The sequence below is a fragment of the Mirounga leonina genome, unplaced genomic scaffold (assembly GCF_011800145.1).
Source record: "Mirounga leonina isolate KUSES-001 unplaced genomic scaffold, KU_Mleo_1.0 Mir_173, whole genome shotgun sequence".
NCBI lineage: Eukaryota > Metazoa > Chordata > Mammalia > Carnivora > Phocidae > Mirounga > Mirounga leonina.
The window spans coordinates 64,170,331-64,193,072 of record NW_023270447.1 but is presented as its reverse complement, the minus strand read 5'-3'; the positions used below and the strand labels follow the sequence as shown (position 1 = coordinate 64,193,072).

Here is a 22,742-nt window from a genome sequence, read left to right as displayed (position 1 = left end):
TCTTTCTTTCTTTCTTTCTTTCTTTCTTTCTTTCTTTCTTTCTTTCTTTCTTTCTTTCTCTTTCTTTCTCTCTTTCTCTCTCTCTCTCTTTCTTTCGATATTTATTTATTTATTTATTTGACAGAGAGAGAGAGAGAGACAGGGAGAGAGGGAACACAAGCAGGGGGAGTGGGAGAGGAAGAAGCAGGCTCCCCGCTGAGCCAGGAGTCCGATGTGGGACTCGATCCCAGGACCCTGGGATTATGACCTGAGCCGAAGGCAGATGCCCAAAGACTGAGCCACCCGGCACCCCACTCCCGGCTTATTTATTTATCTAACTTCTGTCATTTACTCTCAGATTCCCAATAGAGCAAAGAATTACCATTAATAAAGTTCCAGTTTGCCTGAGAAATAACATAAAACTTTAATTTTGAACTGAAGTTTCTAGAATTATCACCTCCCTAAGCTCCCAGTTCTCCATCTTCACTGAGACATTCTAAGCCTGTCCAACCCTTGGTGATAGATGCCTGTCATGAATCCCAGTTACAGTTATGGTTTGCACCTCCCTTCTGCCTGTCATTACACAGGGTGATATTGTGTTGCCTTCTAATAATTTCATGGTGGCAGTAGGTGTGGTGGTTAAAAGTCCATGACAGACTTGGATTTGAATCTCAATTCTGCTACTTGCTAACTGTGTGACTTCAGGCAAATTATTAATAAGCCTTTTTGAGCCTCAATTTGAACTATAAAAATGAGGGTAAATAGTGTGTACTGGTAGAGTTGTGAGGACTGAGTCAAATACTAAATGAAACAGGCCTTGCACAGTGCCTGACACAGAGTAAACACAATTTCTAGGTCAGTCTTATTTCCTGAAGTTGACTTATGTATGTCTGAGGATAGGAATCATTTATAATGTTGGTGCCGTTGTATATTTTTGGTAAGCACAGTTAATTGCTTGATCTCCATCTATCTATGTATCTTTCTTTCTCTCCCTTTCTTTCTTCCTTCCTTCCTTTTCTTTTTTTTAAAAATTTTATTTATTTATTTGACAGAGACACAGCGAGAGAGGGAACACAAGCAGGGGGAGTGGGAGAGGGAGGAGCAGGCTTCCCGCGGAGCAGGGAGCCCGATGCGGGGCTCGATCCCAGGACCCTGGGATCATGACCTGAGCCGAAGGCAGACGCCCAACGACTGAGCCACCCAGGCGCCCCCTTCCTTCCTTCTTGAAGTACAGTTGGCACATAATATTACATTAGGTTCAGACGTATGATTCAATAAGTTTATATGTTCTGCTATCTCACCACAAGTGTATCTACCATCTGTCACCATAAGCTATTACAAAATTATTGACTATATTGCCTCTGCCGTATCTTTTATTCCCATGACTTATTCATTCCATAGAAATCCTGTATCTCCCACTCCTCTTCGCCTGTTTTGCCCATCCCCACACCCCCTTCCCCTCTGGCAACCCCTCTGTATTTATGGGTCTATTTCTTCAGCCCATTTTCTTTGAGCTTACACGAAGTGGTGCAAAGTCTCCTGGGTCCAGACATGGCAAGAAGAATTTAGGAAAGCTGTAACTGTAGACGGGACATCTGAATGGAAATCCCTGCTCCCTGCTGAAAAGCAGTCTTTTAATTATCATTTGGGAATACTTCTTAGTCTGACTTTGAAAATACCTCTTAAAATGTCCTTGTAGATATAACCTTGGCACATAGTGAGTGGGCTTTCAGTATATATTTGTTAAATGAATGAGTATTCTTGAGTATCCATTATTGTCTTAAATGTTGGATATTTAAGGAAATTTAAAACATGGTTCTTGACTCCAAAGAGCTAAAGTTCAGATAAATAGGATTTACATAGAGAGGTATCTAACAATAGGTTTTGTATGCTTGGTGCCAAGTAAACTGAATAAACACAGGCACCTGCAGGCATCTAGAAGTGGCTGGCATAGGTGGAAAGATACAAAGGGAGAAGTGGGACTTCAGCTGGACCTTGTAAGGAGGCTCTAACTTAGATAACTGAAAAAGAGGGAGACCAGATATTCCAGTAGGGGCAACAAAGACAAGAATGTGCAAGTTATGTTTGGAAACAATGATATCAGAATGGTTGTAGTTGAGTCATGCAGGGGAGAGCCCAAAGATAAAGTTGGAAGAGTAGATTGTAAATTTCTTCAGGTCAGAGGCCACGTATCTATCTCCTCCAACCACCTAACACACAGGGAATAAAAACCAGAACTGAATTTCAAAGGGTTGTACACAGCAGACTATGGAAACAAAGGACCTGGACTTGGTCTTCTGGGAGCCACTAAAGGATTTTTGAGTAGAGGGATAATATGGGCAAAGTGGTGATTTCAGATTTGTTGAGATAGGCTGTCTGCTGAACTTGCCACAGCCACAGCTGTCAACTGTTAGCTTCAAATCTGTAGCCTCAATTCTGACTGCTCTTCTGAACTCTAGACCTAACGTTCCAGCTGTCACCAAGAAGGTCTGCTAACACCTCATTATTTTTCTTCTGCTTTACCCAACCTACCCAACACCCAATCTGTGCCTCCTCTACTTTCCTAATCTCAAGATACCACTCCTCCCAGTTGCTGGAAACATTAGTTGACCAACATTTATTGACTAGAAACATTAGAATTATTTTGAACCTTGCCTTTCCTTGACACATCTAGTCAGTATTTAAGGGCTGTTGTTTCTGCCTCTACATTATCTTATGGATCTGCCTGCCCTCTTTATATCCTTGCTGTCTCTGCCCTAGTTCATACTCTTAGATTTTTTTCTTGGTTTGTCATTAAGTAGACCTCTAGCTGGTTCTTGTGTCTCTCTGCTGCAGACTGGCCTTCGGTCCAATGCCAGATTAATCTTTTCAGAATACCTTCTGGTTCAAAAAATCTTGGGGCGCCTGGATGGTGCAGTTGGTTAAGTGTCCAGCTCTTGTTTTCAGCTCAGGTCGTGATCTCAGGGTCATGAGATAGAGCCCTGTGTCAGGCTTTGTGCTCAGTGTGGAGTCTGCTTGAGACTTTGTCTCCCTCTCCCCCTGCCCCTCATCCTGCTTGTGCTCCTTTTTTCTCTCTCAAATAAATAAGTAAATCTTTAAAAAAAAATCTCAGTGGTATCATTTTATTTACTGAATTAAGTAGATCAGTTTTCTGGAGTGATTTAACCTCATATGACCTTGCAAGCTTCCTTTCTCATTAAATTGCTAAATGTATGCTTTGCATACCTGTGCTATTCCCTGAAACACATCCTGTGTACTTACATGTCTCCGAATTGCTGCTCATACTTCTTCTTCAGTTTGGAATTCCTTAACTCCATTTGTGCTGCCCAAATCCTAATTGTTATCCAAGGTTTAGTTCAAACACTATGCCTTCCATGAACTCTCCTCCTACACCTCTGTCAGAATTAATTGTTATTATCAGCATCATTTTGTGTAGCTTGTATTTGGTGTTTCATTTGCTTGATATTATTGTTAATTATTTATATATTGGTGTTTGCTACTAGATTGTAAATTTCATGAGGTCAAGGAATGGGCCTAATCTGACTATTTCCTTTCTCTGTCAGCTCATGTATCTCATTTTTAAAATTTTCAGGAGGTTGGTGCCTCTTGGGCTTTTTCTTCTTCTTTTTCTTTTTTTTCCCCTAGATTTTATTTATTTATGAGAGAGAGAGAGCCCGCGCACACGAGTAGGGGCAGGGGCAGAGGGAGAGAGAGAAGCAGACTCCCGGCTGAGCAGGGAGCCTGACACCTGGGATTTGATACCGGGACCCTGAGATCATGACCTGAGCCAAAGGCAGACACTTACCAACTGAGCCACCCAGGTGCCTCATTGGGCTTCTAGAACCATTTGTGATTTTTCTTTTTTTTTTTTTAATTTTTTTTTAAAGATTTTATTTATTTATTTGAGAGAGAGTGAATGAGAGACAGAGAGCACGAGGGGGAAGAGAGCAGAGGGGGAAGCAGACCCCCCGCTGAGCAGGGAGCCCGATGTGGGACTCGATCCCGGGACTCCAGGATCATGACCTGAGCCGAAGGCAGTCGCTTAACCAACTGAGTCACCCAGGCGCCCCATTTGTGATTTTTCTGTGGCCCTCAGGGAAACAAGCAGAAGTTCTTCTTTTATTTGCTTTTGTAATGATTTATAATGCACTGGGACGATGTTATCAGCTATGTTGGATTAGAACACAGAGCTTTACACCCCAAATGCAGGCTTTAATTCCAACCTAGGCCTATTCTCAAATTGCTCCTAGTAGAGTAGGGCAAATAGACACGTAAACAATAATACCTTGCAATGAGCACAAGAGAAAGATCAGCTAAACTAGTGTGTGTAAGGGGTAAGAAAAGCTCCTGGAAGAAGTGATGGTTTAATTGAATACAGAGCAATGAGTAGACAGACAAGGGGGGAGCTATATTCCACGCAGAGGGAACAGTGAATACAAGGGCAAGATTACATTTGGGCAAGAATGTTCAGCAAGGCTGAAAGAATTTTTATGAAAGGGTAGAGAGTGATGAGTGGCAGGCAGGCACCACATGATAATGGGTTTTAGATGCCAAGGTAAAAAGTTTGAATATTATCCTGAATGGAGGCATCAGGCTTTGGAATCCAATGGAGCTGAGTTCAGGTAGTTCTTTACCTACCTTGTGATCTCGGACAAATTACTTAACATCTCTAGGCTTTATCTTTCCAGTAAAATAATACCTAGCTTTCAGGGTTGTTGAGCATTAGAAACGATATACATGAGGCATGTCGCACATAAGCAGGTGTTCAGTAAACGTTAACTATTAATATTAAGAGGATGAGGGGCAGGCACCTGGGTGGCTCAGCTGTTTAGTGTCTGCCTTCAGCTCAGGTCGTGATCCCAGGGTCCTGGGATCGAGCCCCACATCGGGCTCCCTGCTCAGCGGGAAGCCTGCTTCTCCCTCTCCCACTCCCCCTGCTTGTGTTCCCTCTCTCACTGTGTCTCTCTCTGTCGAATAAATAAATAAATAAAATCTTTTAAAAAAAGTTCATTTTTAAAAAAAAGTTTAAAAAAATAATTTTGTCAAGTTGTATAGTAATTCTCAGTCCCTTGCTCTTCAGTTAAAGTTCAGTGGCAGAGGGACGCCTGGGTGGCTCAGTCACTAAGTGACTGCCTTCAGCTCAGGTCGTGATCCCAGGGTCCTGGGATCGAGTCCCACATACGGCTCCCTGCCCCGCGGGGAAACCTGCTTCTCCCTCTCCCACTACCCCTGCTTGTGTTTCCTCTCCCGCTGTGTCTCTCTGTCAAATAAATAAAATCTTAAAAAAAAAAAAATTAAAAGGGGGCGCCTGGGTGGCTCAGTCGTTAAGCGTCTGCCTTTGGCTCAGGTCATGATCCCAGGGTCCTGGGATCGAGCCCCGCATCGGGCTCCCTGCTCTGCGGGAAGCCTGCTTCTCCCTCTCCCACTCCCCCTGCTTGTGTTCCCTCTCTCGCTGTCTCTCTCTCTCTGTCAAAAAATAAATAAAAATCTTAAAAAAAAATATTAAGAGGATGAGGAGTCACTGAAAGGTCTTAAGGCAGAGTAACAGATCAGTTTTGTTAGAAAGATTGCTGGCAGAATTGAGAAGGATGGCGTCTTAGTTTGGGCCACAGATGTGGTGGCTTCAGCAACACACCTTTATTTCTCACAGTTCTGGAGGCTGGAAGTCTTAAGATCAAGGCAGCTGTAGATTTGGTGTCTGGTGCAGGCCCTCTTCCCGGATCATAGGTAGCTGTAATCCTCTCTGTACCCTCACATGGCAGAAAGAGGGAGAGAGAGCTGTCTTGGGGTCCTTTTATAAGGACCACCCTCATGACCCATTCATGCCCCAAAGGCCTCACCTGATGCTATCACAGTGGGGATTAAGATTTCAACATACGAATTTAGGGGAGGAAATACAAACGCTCAGGCCATAACAGATGGATTAGAGCAGGGAATCCTGTTAGAAGCAGAGAGAAAAGAGTTCAGTTTTAGACAAGTTGAGTTTGAGACGAGCAAGAAATGTTTAGGAGGCAATTAGACATATGAAAGTGGTATTTAGGATGAAAGCCTGAGCTAAAGATACGGATTTGAAAATGATCAGTTACAGTTCGAACCATAGGAGTAGATAAAATTATTCTGGGAGAATGGGGAGAACTGCTCTTCATAACCTTTTTTTTTTTTTTTTTAAGATTTTATTTATTTATTTGAGAGAGAGAGAGAGAGAGCACAAGCAGTGGGGGTAGCAGAGGGAGAGGGAGAAGCAGGCTCTCTACTCAGCAGGGAGCCTGATGCGGGGCTTGATTCCAGGACCCTGGGATCATGTTCTGAGCTGCAGGCAGCCTCTCAACTGACTGAGCCACCCAGGTGCCCCTCCTTTTTTTTTTTTTTTTTAAACTATGGGTTTTTATTCCCCTCCCACCATGCGCATAACACCCAGAATTTTACATGCAGTTTTAGGTGGTTCACGGCATCACTCTCCAAACCCATCTATGGACCTGTGGGTCCATGGATATCTTAAAAACCTGTAATACCAAAAGAAGGAAAGAAGGCTAAGGATGAGTAAACATTTAAGGAGTGAGCAGAAGAGAAGGAATAACCAAAGAGGAAGGAGGAACACTAGGGTGGAATGGAGTCTCAGATTCAAGAGGGAGAGTGAGTTTAAAAGGTGAAGGAATGATCAGCAGTGTCTTCTGAGTTGGCAGTTAGGTAGGTGATTGTGGAGAAAGCAATTTCAGTGAATTTGTGGGGCTCAAAGCCACACAGGTCACATGGGGGGAATAGGAGGTGAGGAGATGGAGACAGCATTGTCATCATACTTGTTCAGGAAGCCAAGGGGAAAGGAAAGAGAGAAGTTAAAGATATACAAGCTAGGGGATAATTGTTGGATTAAGGTTCCCAAAGAGAAGGGAAGAGGTGGGATCCAGATTTTAGGTGGAAGGACTTGCCTAAGTTTCCAAAGGACATCTCTGCAGGTGAAACTAAAACAAAGAAAATTGGGGTATGTATTGGTAGCTTGGTGGACTGTAATGGCTTTTAATAAAAGTTGGAAACAAGTATTAAATCCTTCTAATTAAGTAACCCCCACATCATTCATTGGTGCCTCAATATGTTCAATCTTAGGGGCGCCTGGGTGGCTCAGTCGTTAAGCGTCTGCCTTCAGCTCAGGTCATGATCCCAGGGTCCTGGGATTGGGCTCCCTGCTCGGCGGGAAGCCTGCTTCTCCCTCTCCCACTCCCCCTGCCTGTGTTCCCTCTCTCGCTGTGTCTCTCTCTGTCAAGTAAATAAATAAAATCTTTAAAAAAAAAATATGTTCAATCTTAGAATTTCTCAGTGGGCAGTTGGGTTCTTTGTTGGCAGTTCATAGCCTTTGGTACAGCCAAGTTTATAAGAAGCATCAAAGAGTATGGCCTTTGTTAAATTGACTGGGGTATCTTGAAAATTCTACCTCCAGTGTTAGGTAAAATGATCTTTGCTGGGCCTGCAATTAAATTAGGGATTTATGTGTAGGGAGCCAAACCTAAAACTTAAAAAATTTGGAAGTCTGAGCTGTTTGGCGCATTCTGAAAGTTTAATAGTTGGTTGTTCTTTGGCTTCTGTAGTGAATTTCCTTGCTAAAATATTATGATCTCAAACTCCAGGCACTGCAGTATCTATCCTCTTGTCTTAATGCTTAAATCAGGAAAGAACTTGCATGTACTTGATGGGTCTGCAACACAGGATCCTAAAAAAAGGATCCTTCAGCTTGGGGGCACAGTTGTTCCATAAAACCCTTTTCTGAGTAACTTACGGCTCAGCTCTAAAGCAGGCTAGCTGGTATTAAGAAGAGCTTGTAGGGCGCCTGGGTGGCTCAGTCGGTTGGGTGACTGCCTTCGGCTCAGGTCATGATTCTGGAGTCCCGGGATCGAGTCCCACATCCGCTCCCCGCTCAGCGGGGAGTCTGCTTCTCCCTCTGACTCTCCCCACTCTCATGCTCTCTCTCTCTCCCATTCTCTCTCTCAGATAAATAAATAAAATCTTAAAAAAAAAAAAAAGAAGAACTTGTAATCATGTTTCCCTTAGTAATTATGATCCGAATAAATACCTGGACCTCTTGCCGCTGAACTGAAAGTCCGTTTTTTAGCTATTGGAAACAGTAAGATGGACCAGCGTCCATTGTGCCCTTCGCATCTTCAGGTCTAAAATAAGAGGCAGTGGACTAAAAAGAAATCCCATGAATTCCGCCTCTTCTTGTGTGTGTGTGTGTGTACGTGTGTGTGTACACACAGGGCTCGAACTCACAACCCTGAGATCAGGACCTGAGCTGAGATCAAGAGTCAGATGCTTAACTGACTGAGCCATTCAGGTACCCCCTGCGCCTTCTTTAAAATGTTGATTAGTTTAAAAGGAAATTTGTTGGGGCGCCTGGGTGGCTCAGTGGTTAAGCGTCTGCCTTCAGCTCAGGTCATGATCCCAGGGTCCTGGGATCGAGCCCCGCATCGGGCTCCCTACTCGGCGGGAGGCCTGCTTCTCCCTCTCCCACTCCCCCTGTTTGTATCCCCTCTCTCGCTGTGTCTCTCTCTGTCAAATAAATAATAAAATCTTTAAAAAAAAAAATAAAAGGAAATTTGTTAACTTTTCCTTTTCCATCTATGTATTATTTAACCTGTCATGGCAAACACATACAACTTTTTAAATAAGTTCTGAAAAGAAAAATAACAAGGAAAACTTGTGTCTCCAGAGTGAGAATTTTGTAAAACTGGAAATGGTCAATCTTGGTTATGAAGGTATTAATGTAGTGAGGCAGAATGGGTCTGGTGGTGGTGAAATGTAAGGGGGCAGAACTTTTAGTTGGCTTTAATTTTGTTTTCCCATCATGGCTGCATGTTTCAGCACACAAGAGACACTTATTGGGGTGTTGGGGTTTCTTACATACTGGACTTTTTTCCGAAGGTAACTCAACTCTGATTTCATTCTGTGTTTCATTAGCCAGTCTTCTAATCGTATATTGGCCAGTCAAGAAATTTTTGTTTTAGGTCATATCCTGCAGAGCTGTAGCTGTTAGCAGCTTTGGCAGATACAGAAAGTAAAGCATGATCTCTTTCCTTAAGGAGTTAGTGATCTCATTGGTGCTGTAAGAATAAGCATATTAAAAGTTCAGGACTCTCTGTGTAACTATATTAAGTGCTGATTGAGTGATTAGCATAGTAAGTACCATAAAAATTTATAGGACAAAGAGACTGTTGAGACCTGGAGTTGTCAGGAAAGGCTGCCAGAGTAATTTTTCTCAAGCACACATCTGATCATGTCATCTCCTATTTAAAATCTTTTGAAGCTTTCCTTCACCTTCACCTTCTACCAATTTCTTAGTGGTAAAGTTTGGACTCATTAGCTTGTAAAAAAGGTCATGATTTGGCCCATGCCATCCTATCTAGTTTTAAGTCTCTCCATTACCTAATACACATCCTGTCTTTCAACCATCCTTGATTCTGTGCACTTCTCTGAACATAAGCTCCTGGTTGTCTCCATGAATTTGCATTAGGTGAAATTTGCATGTAGTAGCTTTGTCCCTTCCCTTTAAATTCTTGGCTAACTTCTACTCATCTTTTAAGGTTTAATTAGATTCATTCCTCTGGAACCTTTCACTAACTGCCCATGTTTCCCTCTCCTATTCAGGTAGCTTAACCATTTTTCTTCTGTTCTTGAGCACTCTGTGCTTAGCTCTGTTTATAGCACGTATCAAACTGCACGGAAGTTAATTCTTTTTTCTGCTAGACTGTCATCTATTTTATTATTTTTACTTTTATTTATTTTTTAAGATTTTATTTATTTATTTGACAGAGAGAGGCACAGCGAGAGAGGGAACACAAGCAGGGGGAGTGGGAGAGGGAGAAGCAGGCTTCCTGCAGAGCAGGGAGCCCGAGTGGGGCTCGATCCCAGGACCCTGAGATCATGACCTAAGCCGAAGGCAGACACTTAACGACTGAGCCACCCAGGCGCCCCTATTTTATTATTTTTAAAAGTAGGCTCCACACCCAGTGTGGGACTTGAACACATGACCCCAAGATCAGGAGTTGCATGCTCCACCAACTGAGCCAGCCAGGCACCCCGACTGTCATCTCTTTTAAGATAGGGACTATGACTTTGGTATCTATTTTTTCTTTTTCTTATTTATTTATTTATTTATTTTTAAAGATTTTATTTATTTGGCAGAGAGAGACACAGCGAGAGAGGGAACACAAGCAGAGGAGTGGGAGAGGGAGAAGCAGGCTTCCTGCCGAGCAGGAAGCCCGATGTGGGGCTTGATTCCAGGACCCTGGGATCATAACCTGAGCCAAAGGCAGACGCTTAACAACTGAGCCACCCAGGCGCCCCTATTTTTTCATTTTAAAGATTTTATTTATTTATTTGAGAGAGAGCAAGAGAGAGCATGAGCTGGGGAGTGACTTTGGTACCTATTGTCAGAGTCAAAGACAGGCTCTTCCAATCATGTAGGTCCTTAATAAAGTTGTATTCAAAGAAGAAATGAGTGAATGAATGAACTAGATTTTAAAGAGTAAACAGTATTTGGGGTGCCTGGGTGGCTCAGTCAATTGAGCATCCAACTCTTGATTTTGGTTCATATCATGATCTCGGGGTCGTGGAATTGGGCCCGGCATCGGGGACTACATTCAAATAAACAAATAAAATCTTTTTTAAAAAAGAGTACTATTTGGAGAGGGAGAGAGGGAGAGAGTAGCATGCGGTGAAGAGAAAATAGTGTGAGCAGTGTTAGTGATTTAGATGAGACTGCAGTTGTGAGCTGATTCTCATTCAGTCTGTAGATGACACAGGCTTGGAAAGGATAATGAAGATGTTGGATAATTGAATCAGTGTCTAAAAAGATCAAAATATGGTGGAATGAAATGATAGTGGTCAAATCTAATAAAAATCCCGCTTTGAATACTTGCAGGGCTCTATTAAGTGAAAGGTAGCCTGGGGCGCCTGGGTGGCCCAGTGCCTTAAGCATCTGCCTTGGGCTGGGGTCGTGATGCTGGGATCCAGACCACATAGGGCTCCAGCCCCACATCAGGCTCCCTCCTCAGCAGGAAGTCTGCTTCTCCCTCTGCCCCTCACCCTACTCTTGCTCTCTCTCTCTCAAATAAATAAAATCTTTAAAAAAAAAAAAAAAAAAGTGAAAAGTAGCCTACACTTAAAAAAAAGTCTAACAGTTCCAAACGAGAGCCAGTAGGGAGAATTTATAAGGAAGCAAATGATGACATTTATAGAACTATTAAATCTATATATTGCTTTAGGAGGTAGTGAATTCTCTATTGAGTTTTAAGTATCGGGAATATTATAGAGTTATGCAGGATTTGGGCAGACCTTTCAACCCTGAACAGGTGATTCTTTGTTGTTGAAGGGAATCATGTTTCAGCAGGGAATAAGACTAGATAACTAATTGTAATTCTCAAGTTCTGTGGTATATAATAGGAAGAGATCACTGTTCCTTGCAAAGCAGGAAAAGATTCAAGGCTGAAAAGAAGGATGTGAAGTTAAGAGCAAAGACAGGGATGTGGTAATACTGAATGGCTATAAACTCAGAAATGTGAGTAGGTAGTACATTCACCTGGAAGTGGAGAGAGAATGTCAGCATTGTTCAGAACGGTAGCTATGTGGCTCTTACTAGGCAGTCAGTTAGAAGGGAGTAACTGGGCTGTAGGGAGGGAAGACCTCACTGATGTTTGTGCTGAATACTAGTGAACCAGAGTTCTTTAATTCTGCCACTTTCTTCTGAAATGCTCCTCTGACTTGGAGAAATAATGGAAGAGTCGAGCAATGGTGGTAATTCGGGTTCTTAGATTGTCATGGTGAACTTAGTGGTAGAAGGTTAGGCAGGTGACAGGTCCTGGGGGATTAGTGATGGCAGCTTTAATTGCTTAACTGTGTTGTCTAGCATAGACCAGGATAAGCTTAGATTCTCTTAATAAAAGGGATAAAATAAGAATGGAGTGATAAAGCTTGGGAATGATTAGGATGACTGCTAAGGAGGTGTGTTTGGAGCAGGAATGCAGTGTGACAGTGTGGTGGCTGGATATGAACTGGAGATGAAGTAAGTCAAGGATGATGCCAGAGGATGCATGTGGAGATAGTAAATGTGAACTAAGTTGTTGGGAGTTTAAGGTAGATTTGCCACTAGGAGGGGAGCAGGCAGCAGGGGAGTGGTCGATGACAGCGAGCATGATTTGAATAAAATAGGGGGATGGCATAGGCTTCAAATAGAAGAAAAGGAGCAGGGCTGATGGATCAGTGGTCTGAAGTGCTCGGGGAATTGGAGATGTGGGAGAAAAGGAGTCCTCTGCAGGACCGGGCCTCTGGAGCAGTGATTGCCAAGTATTGGCAGTCATGTTTTTGTGAATGAGGTGCACAAAACTGAGAATGAGGGGCGCCTGGGTGGCTCAGTTGGTTAAGCGACTGCCTTCGGCTCAGGTCATGATCCTGGAGTCCCTGGATCGAGTCCCGCATCGGGCTCCCTGCTCGGCGGGGAGCCTGCTTCTCCCTCTGACCCTCCTCCCTCTCATGTACTCTCTCTCTCTCATTCTCTCTGTCTCAAATAAATAAATAAAAATCTTTAAAAAAAAAAACAACTGAGAATGAAGGAGAGTGTGCCTACAAAGGAGTGGCTCTGTAAGACTTGGGAGAAGAGGTGGGGGAGATGTGTAGTGCAGGTAAACTGAGCAGCTTTCCGGGGTTGCCTGGTTGGTAATGGCTGCTGAGGAAACGGGAGCTAGGGGTAGAAACCGGGGCAAGAGAGGGTGGGAAGAGAGCACTGGTCCGGCAGATCCGTATGTGAAGAGGAAGATGGAACCGTTGCAGTATGAGTGACCCAAATGCCAAGGCCACTCGACGTCTTCTGCAGGTGGTGTTCACAACTTTGGCTTCTTGGAGGTTGCTTTGGGGGAAGCAGAGACTCACTCACTCCCCAGATTATGATGCTAAGGAGACTTTGCCATGGCATGGTTTTGAGGCATATGATTCTGTCTAATCTATAAAGTGGCAAGATGGTCAGGACAGAAGAGGAAGTTCAGACAGGCCAAATCTTCCAAACAACAAGACACTTTTCTTGGGTCTGTGGAAACTATCTCCACTGTCCACGGAGAAGCTGGGGTGTGGATGAAGCAGGGGTAGGGCAACTTATCCGGGCCATGCTAAGCCAGTGCCTTCTCTGTGTTTCCTTTACAGATGAACGGGACCGTGTTCAGAAGAAGACGTTCACCAAGTGGGTCAACAAGCACCTGATGAAGGTAGGACTCCTTTGGAGATGCCTGCCCTAGCACCTCTGGCTGCTCTTAGCTGGATCTGTCAGTCCCTCCTCATGGATAGTTCAGATTGCTTGTCATGTGCTCGATGGAGATACCCATGTGACTTTTTAAAAATAACGAACATAGTCATAACAGTGTGGAAACTTGTACTGATCAGTTTCTTGGAGAGGATAGTAATAAATGCCATTACCTCAGAATGTTGAGGTGAGGATACCAGGGGGTGATTCCTGGATTCAAAGAACACTTTTGTTCCTAGCTTTACAAATTATTTTATAAGCTCCCTTCTTTATTTTTATTTCTAGATCTGATTACTGTGTAAGGATGGGGCAGAGAGGTTTTTGTTCTCTTTCTAAGTGCACAAATCTTAAATGTTTAGTTTAAGCAATTTTTGCATGTGTATATATATACATTATAACCACCATGCAGTTTAAGATGCAGAACACTCCAGAACGGCTAAGACTGGGGGGAGATTTTATCACTGTTTTTAAATAGAGGAGAAACCAAGGCAGAGGCATGTTAAAAGCCCACCTAAGGATAAGCAGTATGACTAATGTGAAGTCCAGATTTGAAAACAACGTTTTTGAATAGTATATAATAATTACTCAAATAATTCACATAATTTTGAGTTATATTGATTACTGCTCTGGGAAAGGTCATCAGTGACCTCTTAATTGCCATATCCAGTAGCCTAGTTTTATCTTCCTCTTACTTGATTTCTCCACAGCATCTGATACTGTTGACTAACTTATTCTTCCTTAAAACCGACTCTTATGTTGGCTTCTAACACACTGCTTTTTCCTGAATTACCTCTTTCCTCTATGAATGCCTTTTTCTTTCTCTGACTCCTCCATGTTGCTGGTCCCCAGGGTCCTAACCTTACCCAATTTCTTGTTTTGTTCTCTGTACTCTTTTGGGCAGTCTCATGTGTGTTAGGCACACGGATCACTGGTGATGTGGAATGCAAGGAAGCCCAAGTAGAAAAAGCATATGAAGTGATCTCAAATCTGGTGTCTGGATGCAGCGAGGCTTTATGAAAACTAAACATTATCAGGCGGCTACTCCCTCTTGTTATTGAGGCCTTTGTGTTGTCTTGTTTTTCTTTCTTTCCGTATGTCTCCTACATTCATTGCTTCTGCCATTGCTTGTGTGAAAGCTGTGGTGGCTGCCTCTCAAATGGTGATATAATTTGTGGCTACGCCAAACACAGAAAATCTGATTGGCTGGGATGTTCTTTTCCTCCATGGGTCAGGTGTCCATCTATAGCTCAGTAATCTATGGCAAGGGAGATGGTTACATAAATCAGCATGGCTCCTGAGGGCCACTGTTTAATGGGGACTGCAGGTGAGGGCAGTTTTCAAAGTACAAGATCTGGATAAGGACGTAACAATAGAGCCATGTCCTATATTCTTTCCTAAGCCAAAGACAGTGTACTGGGCATGTTCATCTGGATGTCACCCAGACGTATCCCGTATTCAACACATCCCAAATTGCTAAATATTTTCATTCACGTACTTAGCTATCCAAATTAGAAATCTAGAACTCTTTTCAGTCTGCCCATCATCTCCCTTGTCACCAGCTCCAATCAATCACTTCCAATTCAGAAAAATGCTTGCACCTGACTTCTCTATCCCCATGACCTCTGCCTAGTCCAGGGCCTTTTCAGCTTGCCTCGATCACTGTAATAGTTCCTAGTAAGGTTTTCTGTAGTAACACTGATAACGCAAATAGTAGTAATAGTTTGCTTACCGTAAAGCTGACATTCTGGACTAAGTCCTCTACGTGGATTAGCTTCTTTACTCCTCAGTGAACTTATGCTGTGGACTCTTTCAATTTTCCCATTTTATCAATGAGGAAAATGAACTTTAGAGAAGTTTACTTGTTCAAGGTCATGCCACTATAAAGAGGCAGAACTGAAATTTTAGAATTCAGGCAACCTAAAGTCTAAAACTTGTGCTCTTAACATCTGTAGTAATGTTCTGCCTTCTCCCTACCCTTCCAGGCTCATAGTGTCGAATTCCCTTTATACCTCAGGCACTTGCTGAACCATGTGCCGTGCTAAGAGCCATGTGCATGCTATTTTATGACATATCCTTGCTCATGCCGCTCCCTCTGTGTGGAGCCTTCTCCAATCTCTGTTCTGCCTGCGTAACGCCAATTTAACACCATCTCAATAGATATTTTCCTGAATCTCCCATATGGAGTTGACTACCCTTTTCTTTGTGCCCTCACCGTATTCCTTACGTACTTCTGTTACAGCACATGTATACGTTCTATATCTTTCTGTTGATTCTAGCTTGAAGGCAGATATTGTGTCTTATTTTGTTAGTGTCAGGATAAAGAGAAATGAAGAGAGACAGAGAGAGAAAACTGCTATTTTCCTCTAATTCCTTCAAGATGTACCATTTGCCTCCAGTTTGCTGATGGCAGAACTTGGTCATGATGCAGAGTCCTTGACAACCTGGTTCCAAGCTGCCCAGCTTCATTTGCAGGCATTGTCCCCTGTGTAGCCTGTGTTGTGGCCACATGAGATAAGTCACCGCTCCCTAAACACTGTGTGCTTCCACACCTCTTTGCTTATTCATCTCTCTCCCTAGAATGCACGTCCCAATCTCCTCTGCCTGGCCATCACCCACTTACCCTTCAAGGCCCACGTCCAATATCACCTTCCTGAGAATCTGACCTCCAGTCCTCAGACCAAATTAATCTCAGCTCTCTCTCTCTTCCACGCCACTTTGAAGTGATGCCTTGTGTGTTCGCGCATTGGTCTCCCCTATCAGCGTGCTCACCGACGGCTCGACTGTATTGTATTACTTTCTCTACCACATACTGCACCACAAATATGAGAAATACCCAGGATTTGTTGCCTTAAGTAAATAATATTTTAATAGTGTTTTATAGGTTACAAAGCACATTCCTGTCTGGCTTGATTCTTATGATAACTCTGAAAGAGGTAAAGATATTTCATCCTCTCAGTTTTCCCAACTAAGGAAAGTGAGAATTAGAAGGGGTAAAGTGACCTTCCCAAGACCATACAGCTAGTGAAGGAGGGAGCGAGGGACCACTCATGAGTCTTATGACTCAAATTACCTGTTCTTTCTACTAAAGATGCCCCCAACATATTCTTTCGTGCCTCCTCTCTAACAATTGGAAGAACTGAATTTATCCTGACTCAGGCTTGCCCCCTAAACTTTGTAGTTGAACACAAATGCCCTGGCTCTCCGCTGTTGCCGGTTGGACCTCTGCCTCAGTGCTGCGTGATGACAGGAGGCCCAGGGAGGGAGAAACGAGGAGATGAACACAACAGGGCATTGTTAGAAACTGGAGGCCAGCCAGAGCTTTATTTCAGTCCCTGGCTATTTTCCCTCTCTTCTCGGACCCCCAGCCTTATAGTTCCAACAACATTTTCTCATCTTGGGATATTTCAGAGAGAGGGATTCACTGCTAATCAGAATCATTGCTCCATGCTGGTATTCTTTGAACTTTGGGCTGAGAAATATGGACTGAGATTTGTTTTTTGTAATTCGGGCATCCCTTGCCATGCTCCCCAGGTACACCCAGATTAATGTGGCTGTGGCAAGTAGATGGATATAAGATCAAAGCAACCAAGCCTCTCAAGTTCTGGATTGAGTTGACCTAGGATCTCTTGGATCCCCAGCTATCTCTATGGGAAACAGTTTGTTGTGGAATAAGCAAATTAATTCCTCTTTATTAGTCGAGAACACTGCTGGTCCATTCTTAAAAGAGGTTTGTTAAGGCTGTTGACATCTGTAATATATAAATAACCTAATTTAGAATGCAAGCCTCCAAACTGAAGTGTTCTGGGCATATGCTAGAACCGTCAAAAAGAAAAATCTAGAGGCGCACCTGGCTGGCTCAGTCAGTGGAACATGTGACTCTTGATCTCGGGGTTGTGGGTTTGAGCCCCACGTTGGGTGTAGAGATTGTTTAAAAAAATTTAAAAATAAAATAAATTGTAAAAAAAAAAAGGAAAAATCTAGAGTTTTATTATTAAAAAAAATTTTTTTAAGTTGGCTCCATGCCCTATGTGGGGCTCCAACTCACAACCACAAGATCAAGGGTAGCATGCTCTACTGACTCAGCCAGCCAGGCACCCCAAAAAATCTAGTTTTAAATGAGGTATTATTTAAATTATTTATACTGTGTCTCTAGGTCCTGGTAGCTGATAAAGTTTATGCTCCCAGAGAGAACTCCCAGAAGGGATGAGGGAGCTGAGCGCATGAGTTCCTAGGGAGGAGAAATGCTTTCTCTGATCAGTTCTTGTTGACTTCAGAAGTTATAGGTAGAAAGGAGAAACCAGTGTTTAGTCTAGCAGATGGGACAGTTCTCCCCACCCCCCTTTTTTTTAAAGATTTTATTTGACAGAGAGAGACACACTGAGAGAGAGAACACAAGCGGGGGAGTGGGAGAGGGAGAAGCAGACTTCCCGCTGAGCAGGGAACCCGATGCGGGGCTCGATCCAGGGACTCCAGGATCATGACCTGAGCCGAAGGCAGACGCTTAACGACTGAGCCACCCAGGCGCCCCAGTTCTTACCCTTTTTATTCATGTATGCAATCTAGAAGCTACTGGCCTTCCTGGAATTTCAGTTAAGAAAATTCCAGGTATACCAGCAAAAGTTTTCCAACTCCAAATTTTTACTCCAGACCTTCTCAGCTTTTCTGTGTGAGGCTCTTTAATTGGACACGAGGTGGTAGATAGCTGTAGTGATTCTGGGCACCTCTGTTCTGCCGTAGCCGTGAGACAGCTCACCGAAGCACCGCATGGACTTTCACACGCCTTTTTGCTTATTCACATCTGTGCGAAAGGTCAGTAGGAGACTGGCTGTGGAGTTCATTTAAGGATTGACAGAGTAGTGCTGTTTAGACACAGAGGGGAGGAGTGTTGCCTTTGTTGTGCAGGTGTGGCCACATGGTGGTGGTTCATGACCATCTCCCGCCTGGACCTGAGTTTTCAGGACCTGATTTCACTCCAAACACCTCTCAACCCCCACTGAACGTTTTGGGCCTACATTTGGATTGGATTTTCTATTCTCTACACCTAAGCGCCTTACCTGCCTGTTACGTAAAGCTACCCTGTGTGGATTTTAGAATCATCCTCATCTCCAGAGACACTTTGTGAATCAGGTGTCTCTCATTGTTAGATTCCTCAAAACTTAAGGAATTCTCCAAACAGAAAGACAATAGAATTCTTATCAGCAAAGAGCCTCACTCCCCCTCTCCCTCCTCTACTCACCCCAGCAGGTTTCCAGCCTCTACTCATTCCCTGTATTTGAGCAGCGTTCTTTGACAGGCAAAAAGTCTGGGACAACTGTAATCTGTTTTTTAGCATTAGCATTAGGCTTTTAAAGCATTTTTTTAGCATTAGTATTTTTAGCATTAGCATTTAGGCTTTTCCTTGAGGATAAATTTGGCCATTGAGTCAGTATGGAATTCCCCTCTTACAGTTTAGAAATCTACAAATTCAGAAATCCATTTAAAGTTACCAGGCTCACTGTCGCTTAACCTGTACCTTTTATAAATGTAGATGCGAATAAATAAAATACTCTTCTCTTTGAAACTTTCTCCTCTGACCTGTTTACCGCTCTTCAACATAGTTTGCGTCCAGGAAATTGAGCTGCTTGTGTTTCTTTTAAGTCTTAGAGGAAAGCTTTTCTTGATGAGGTTTGCTGCAGGTGTCAAAGAATACCACGTGACAGTCCTTGGTTCTTTTTGGAGGAGGGGGAGGATGGACTTAATATGTCCTTTCTACCCTTCAGGCATCATGGAAGCCTTGTGAAGGGAAAGAGCACTAAGCTTGGAGTCAGGAGACGATGGGACACTTCCCAGCTCAGTGATCTTACACAGGTTACTTAACTTCTCCAGGCAAGGCTTTTCTCATCTGCCAGCTGAGAGTGTTAAAGTCCCTTTGGGCCAGATTCTGATTCCAGGTACTTAAGTGCAATTTATTCCCTTCGCTAAAGCCACTCAGAAGCGGGGGGAAGCTGTTTGTTTTTCTATAACTTCACATTAAAACTTTTTTTTTTTTAAAGTAAGCTCTACACCCAACATGGGGCTTGAACTCAAGACCTCTGGATCAAGAGTCACATGCTCTACTGACTGAGCCAGCCAGGCACCCATAACTGCAAATTAGTCTTTAAAGAACTGGGAGAGCAGAGCTTTCCTTGGCTTATTAATGCACAGGAATTGGGGAGGATTAGCCTGGGTGGACTTGATCCCTCAAAATTTAGTCATTTGTTAATTTTTAAAAATAGCTTTTTTGAGATTTAATTCACATATCCTACAATTTACCCATTTAAATAATACATAGTTCAGTGACTTATAGTATATTCAGAGTTATGCAACATCACCATAATCCATTCTATAACATTGTCATCATCCCCAAAAGAAACCCTGTACCTTCAGTCATCTCCTCAACCCCCCTATACCTTCCTCCAGCCCCAGACAACCACAAAAATAGATTTGCCTATTCTAGATATCTTTTATAAATGGAATCATATAATATGTGGTCCTTTTCTTTGTAACTGGCTTCTTTTACTTAGCATAATGTTTTTAGAATTCATCCACATTATAGTATGTATCAGTATTTAATTGCCAAATAATATTCCATTGTATGGATGTCCCACATTTTGTTTATCCATTTATCAATTGATAGACATTTGGGTTATTTTTCAGTTTTTGGCAATTATGAATAATAAATGCTATGAACATTCATTCATGTACATGTTTTTTTCCTGGACATATATTTTCAGTTCTCTTGGGTATATACCTGGGAGTGGAATCAATGTGTCATATGGTAACTTGTGTTCAGTCTTTTGAGGAACTGTCAGACTGTTTTCCAAAGCAGCCGCACCATTTTACATTCTTGCCAGCAATGTACGAGGGTTCCAGTTTCTCTACATCCTCTTTAACAGTTATAATCTTTTTGATTATAGTTCTCCTGTTGGGTGGGGCGTGGTATCTTCCTGTGGTTTTGATTTACATTTTCTGCGTGGCTAATGATATTGAGCATCTTTTCCTGAATTTGTTAGCCATTTGCATATATTCTTTAGAGACATTCACTAATGTTGACAGTGATTTTCACAGGGAATGCAAATGGCAAAGACCCAGGTCGTTGAAGTTATTCACTCATATTTTGTTGACAGAATAGCATGGGTATTTGTTGGAGAGAAACATACATATTGATGATTCTTGACCAGTCTTGGCTTTCCCAGGCTGCCTCTAAAACATCTGATGCTTGGTCCACTGGACTTTTTCTTGTCTTTCCTTTCCTTACCCTTTTCCAGTTTTATTGAGACAGAAATGACATATATCACTGTATGAGTGTAATGTGTACAGTGTATTGGTTTGAGTTACATATATTATGAAATGATTAGCAGTAAGTTTAGTTAGCATCCATTGTGTCATATGAATACAATGAAAAGAGCAAAAAAAGAAAAGTGTTTTTTTCCTTGTGATGACAACTCTTAGGATTTCATATATATCATACAGCACTGTTAGCTATTAGACTCTCTCTCTCTTTTTTTTTTTTTTGCTATTGGACTTTTTCTTAAGAGATTTGTGGAAAATTTTAGAGACCACTTAGTGTTTGAGGAAGAGGTAAAGGCTTTGGAATGGGGCAGACCTGGATTTTATTGGACTGGCCATTTATTTACTGTGTGATCTCGGGATGTGAATTGAGCCCCGCAAATCCCATCTCTGTATCTGAACATTTTCTGACATGGAAGCACTAGTAAGTGTTAGCTAGTACTTTATCCTGCTGGGTCCATTATGCTTCCGAAATAAACTATTGTTCTCTGTTACTGAAAATTCAGGGAAAAAATGCTCCCCTCTCTTCCCCCATTACCTCTGTCCATATCTCTCTTTTACAGTTTTTCATAGTTATTTAGTCAGTATAATCAAGGGAAAGACTGAGAGACATAATAAATCAGTCTCAGCTAAGTTTCTTGTAAGGTGGTTGAATTTTGCTGTTTGCAGGTACAAAACATAACTGGAATTTTTAGAAGGAGATGTTGAGTCCTCGATGTGAAATTAACTTTATATTTCAAAGTACCACTTTTTCTTTTCAGTACTCTGTGGTATTTAGTGTCCTTTTGCCAATACGATCTTACTTGGTCCTCATTTCTATTATAATTTATTTAAATAATTATTCAGTGCCCATTCCTGATTTGAATGCCCTATGCTCAGGTCTTACCTATCAAAAATAAGTCCCTCATTGTTGTCACTTCTCTTTATAACTTAATATGAAGTATTTAATATATTCTGTCTATTTTTTTTAACCTACAATTCGTTTATTATCTTCTATTCCACCACTCTCTAGAAGTGAGTCTCACAAAAAACACCATTATTTGTAAGACTAACAGAAACCTTGTCTTGGTCTTCATGCTTGTCCTGGAGCATTTGATACTGGTGATCATCCATCCCGTCCCTCCTTGATTACCCTTTCTTATGTGTTTTTTTTTTCCCTACCTCTTTCTCTGCCTTTTTCCACCCCCTATCCTTTGTTGATTGCTTTTCCATCTCCTGCCTTCTAATTTTGACTATTCCCACAGGCTCAGTCCTCAGCACTGTGCTCTTCTTTCTTGCCCCTAACCCAGAAAGGCCAACATTTCCCATGTCTTTAGCTAGCACCTCTATGCATATGACTTCTAAACTTAAGTTCTCAGCTGACCCAAATTGAATTCTCGTATTTTCAGCTGCTCCCAGAACATTACCATTTGTAGCTCCTTTGCTACTCTTTTAAATTCAACATATTAAAAATTGAACTTTTCAGGGCACTGGTTGGCTCAGTCGGTGGAGTGTACAGCTGTTGATTTTGGGGTTGTGAGTTCGAGCCCCATGTTGGGTGTGGAGATTACTTAAAAATAAAATCTTAAAAAAATTAAATAAAAAAAAACCACCAAAATTGTACTTTTCAAATCCGCTCTCTTCCCAACCCTCACGACCTGCTTATTTCTGTTAGTGGTACATTGTGGTTGTGCAAGCTTGAAACTTTGCACCCACTTGATGGAGAGGTCTTGAAATCTTGGAGCCAGCTTACATGGGCTCACAAGAGCTGAATACTAATTTTGTGAGCTGGTTGCTATGCACAGCCATTATGAAAATTAAATTATATAAACTTACAATTAAATGATATTTAAAATAAAAGTAATAAATACTCAAAACACATCACCTCATAATTATTTTGCTACATGTTAATATAGTCTATGCTCTTGAGATTAATTATGTCTGTTGTATCTCTGATGGAAAAGTCTATAATGGTGTGTTGTTGTACATTTCATCCCAACATTGCATTTAGTGATATATTAGTGGCTGGAAATTGGTCATGGTGGGAGTATTTAAACTACGGAAATCAACAAATGCTACAAGTCTGAGCTAGATGTGTTATTTTGTCTAGACTTAAAGTGGTGGAGAAAATGTTAATATTGCTGATTAAAATAAAAAGTGTGTTATATCTATATTCATATTGTGAATAGCACAAAAACTG

At 42.1% G+C, this 22,742-nt stretch overlaps 1 protein-coding gene across 2 annotated transcripts in view; it reads left to right on the top strand.

Annotated features, from left to right (window-relative positions):
- The window catches only part of MACF1 (microtubule actin crosslinking factor 1), a 324,108-nt gene that overhangs the window by 103,966 nt on the left and 197,400 nt on the right, over window positions 1-22,742 (top strand). For both annotated transcript variants that reach the window (XM_035018976.1, XM_035018975.1), the window contains exon 2: window positions 13,159-13,220. In XM_035018976.1, the coding sequence (XP_034874867.1) occupies window positions 13,159-13,220 (62 nt within the window). The remainder of the gene's footprint in view (window positions 1-13,158; window positions 13,221-22,742) is intronic.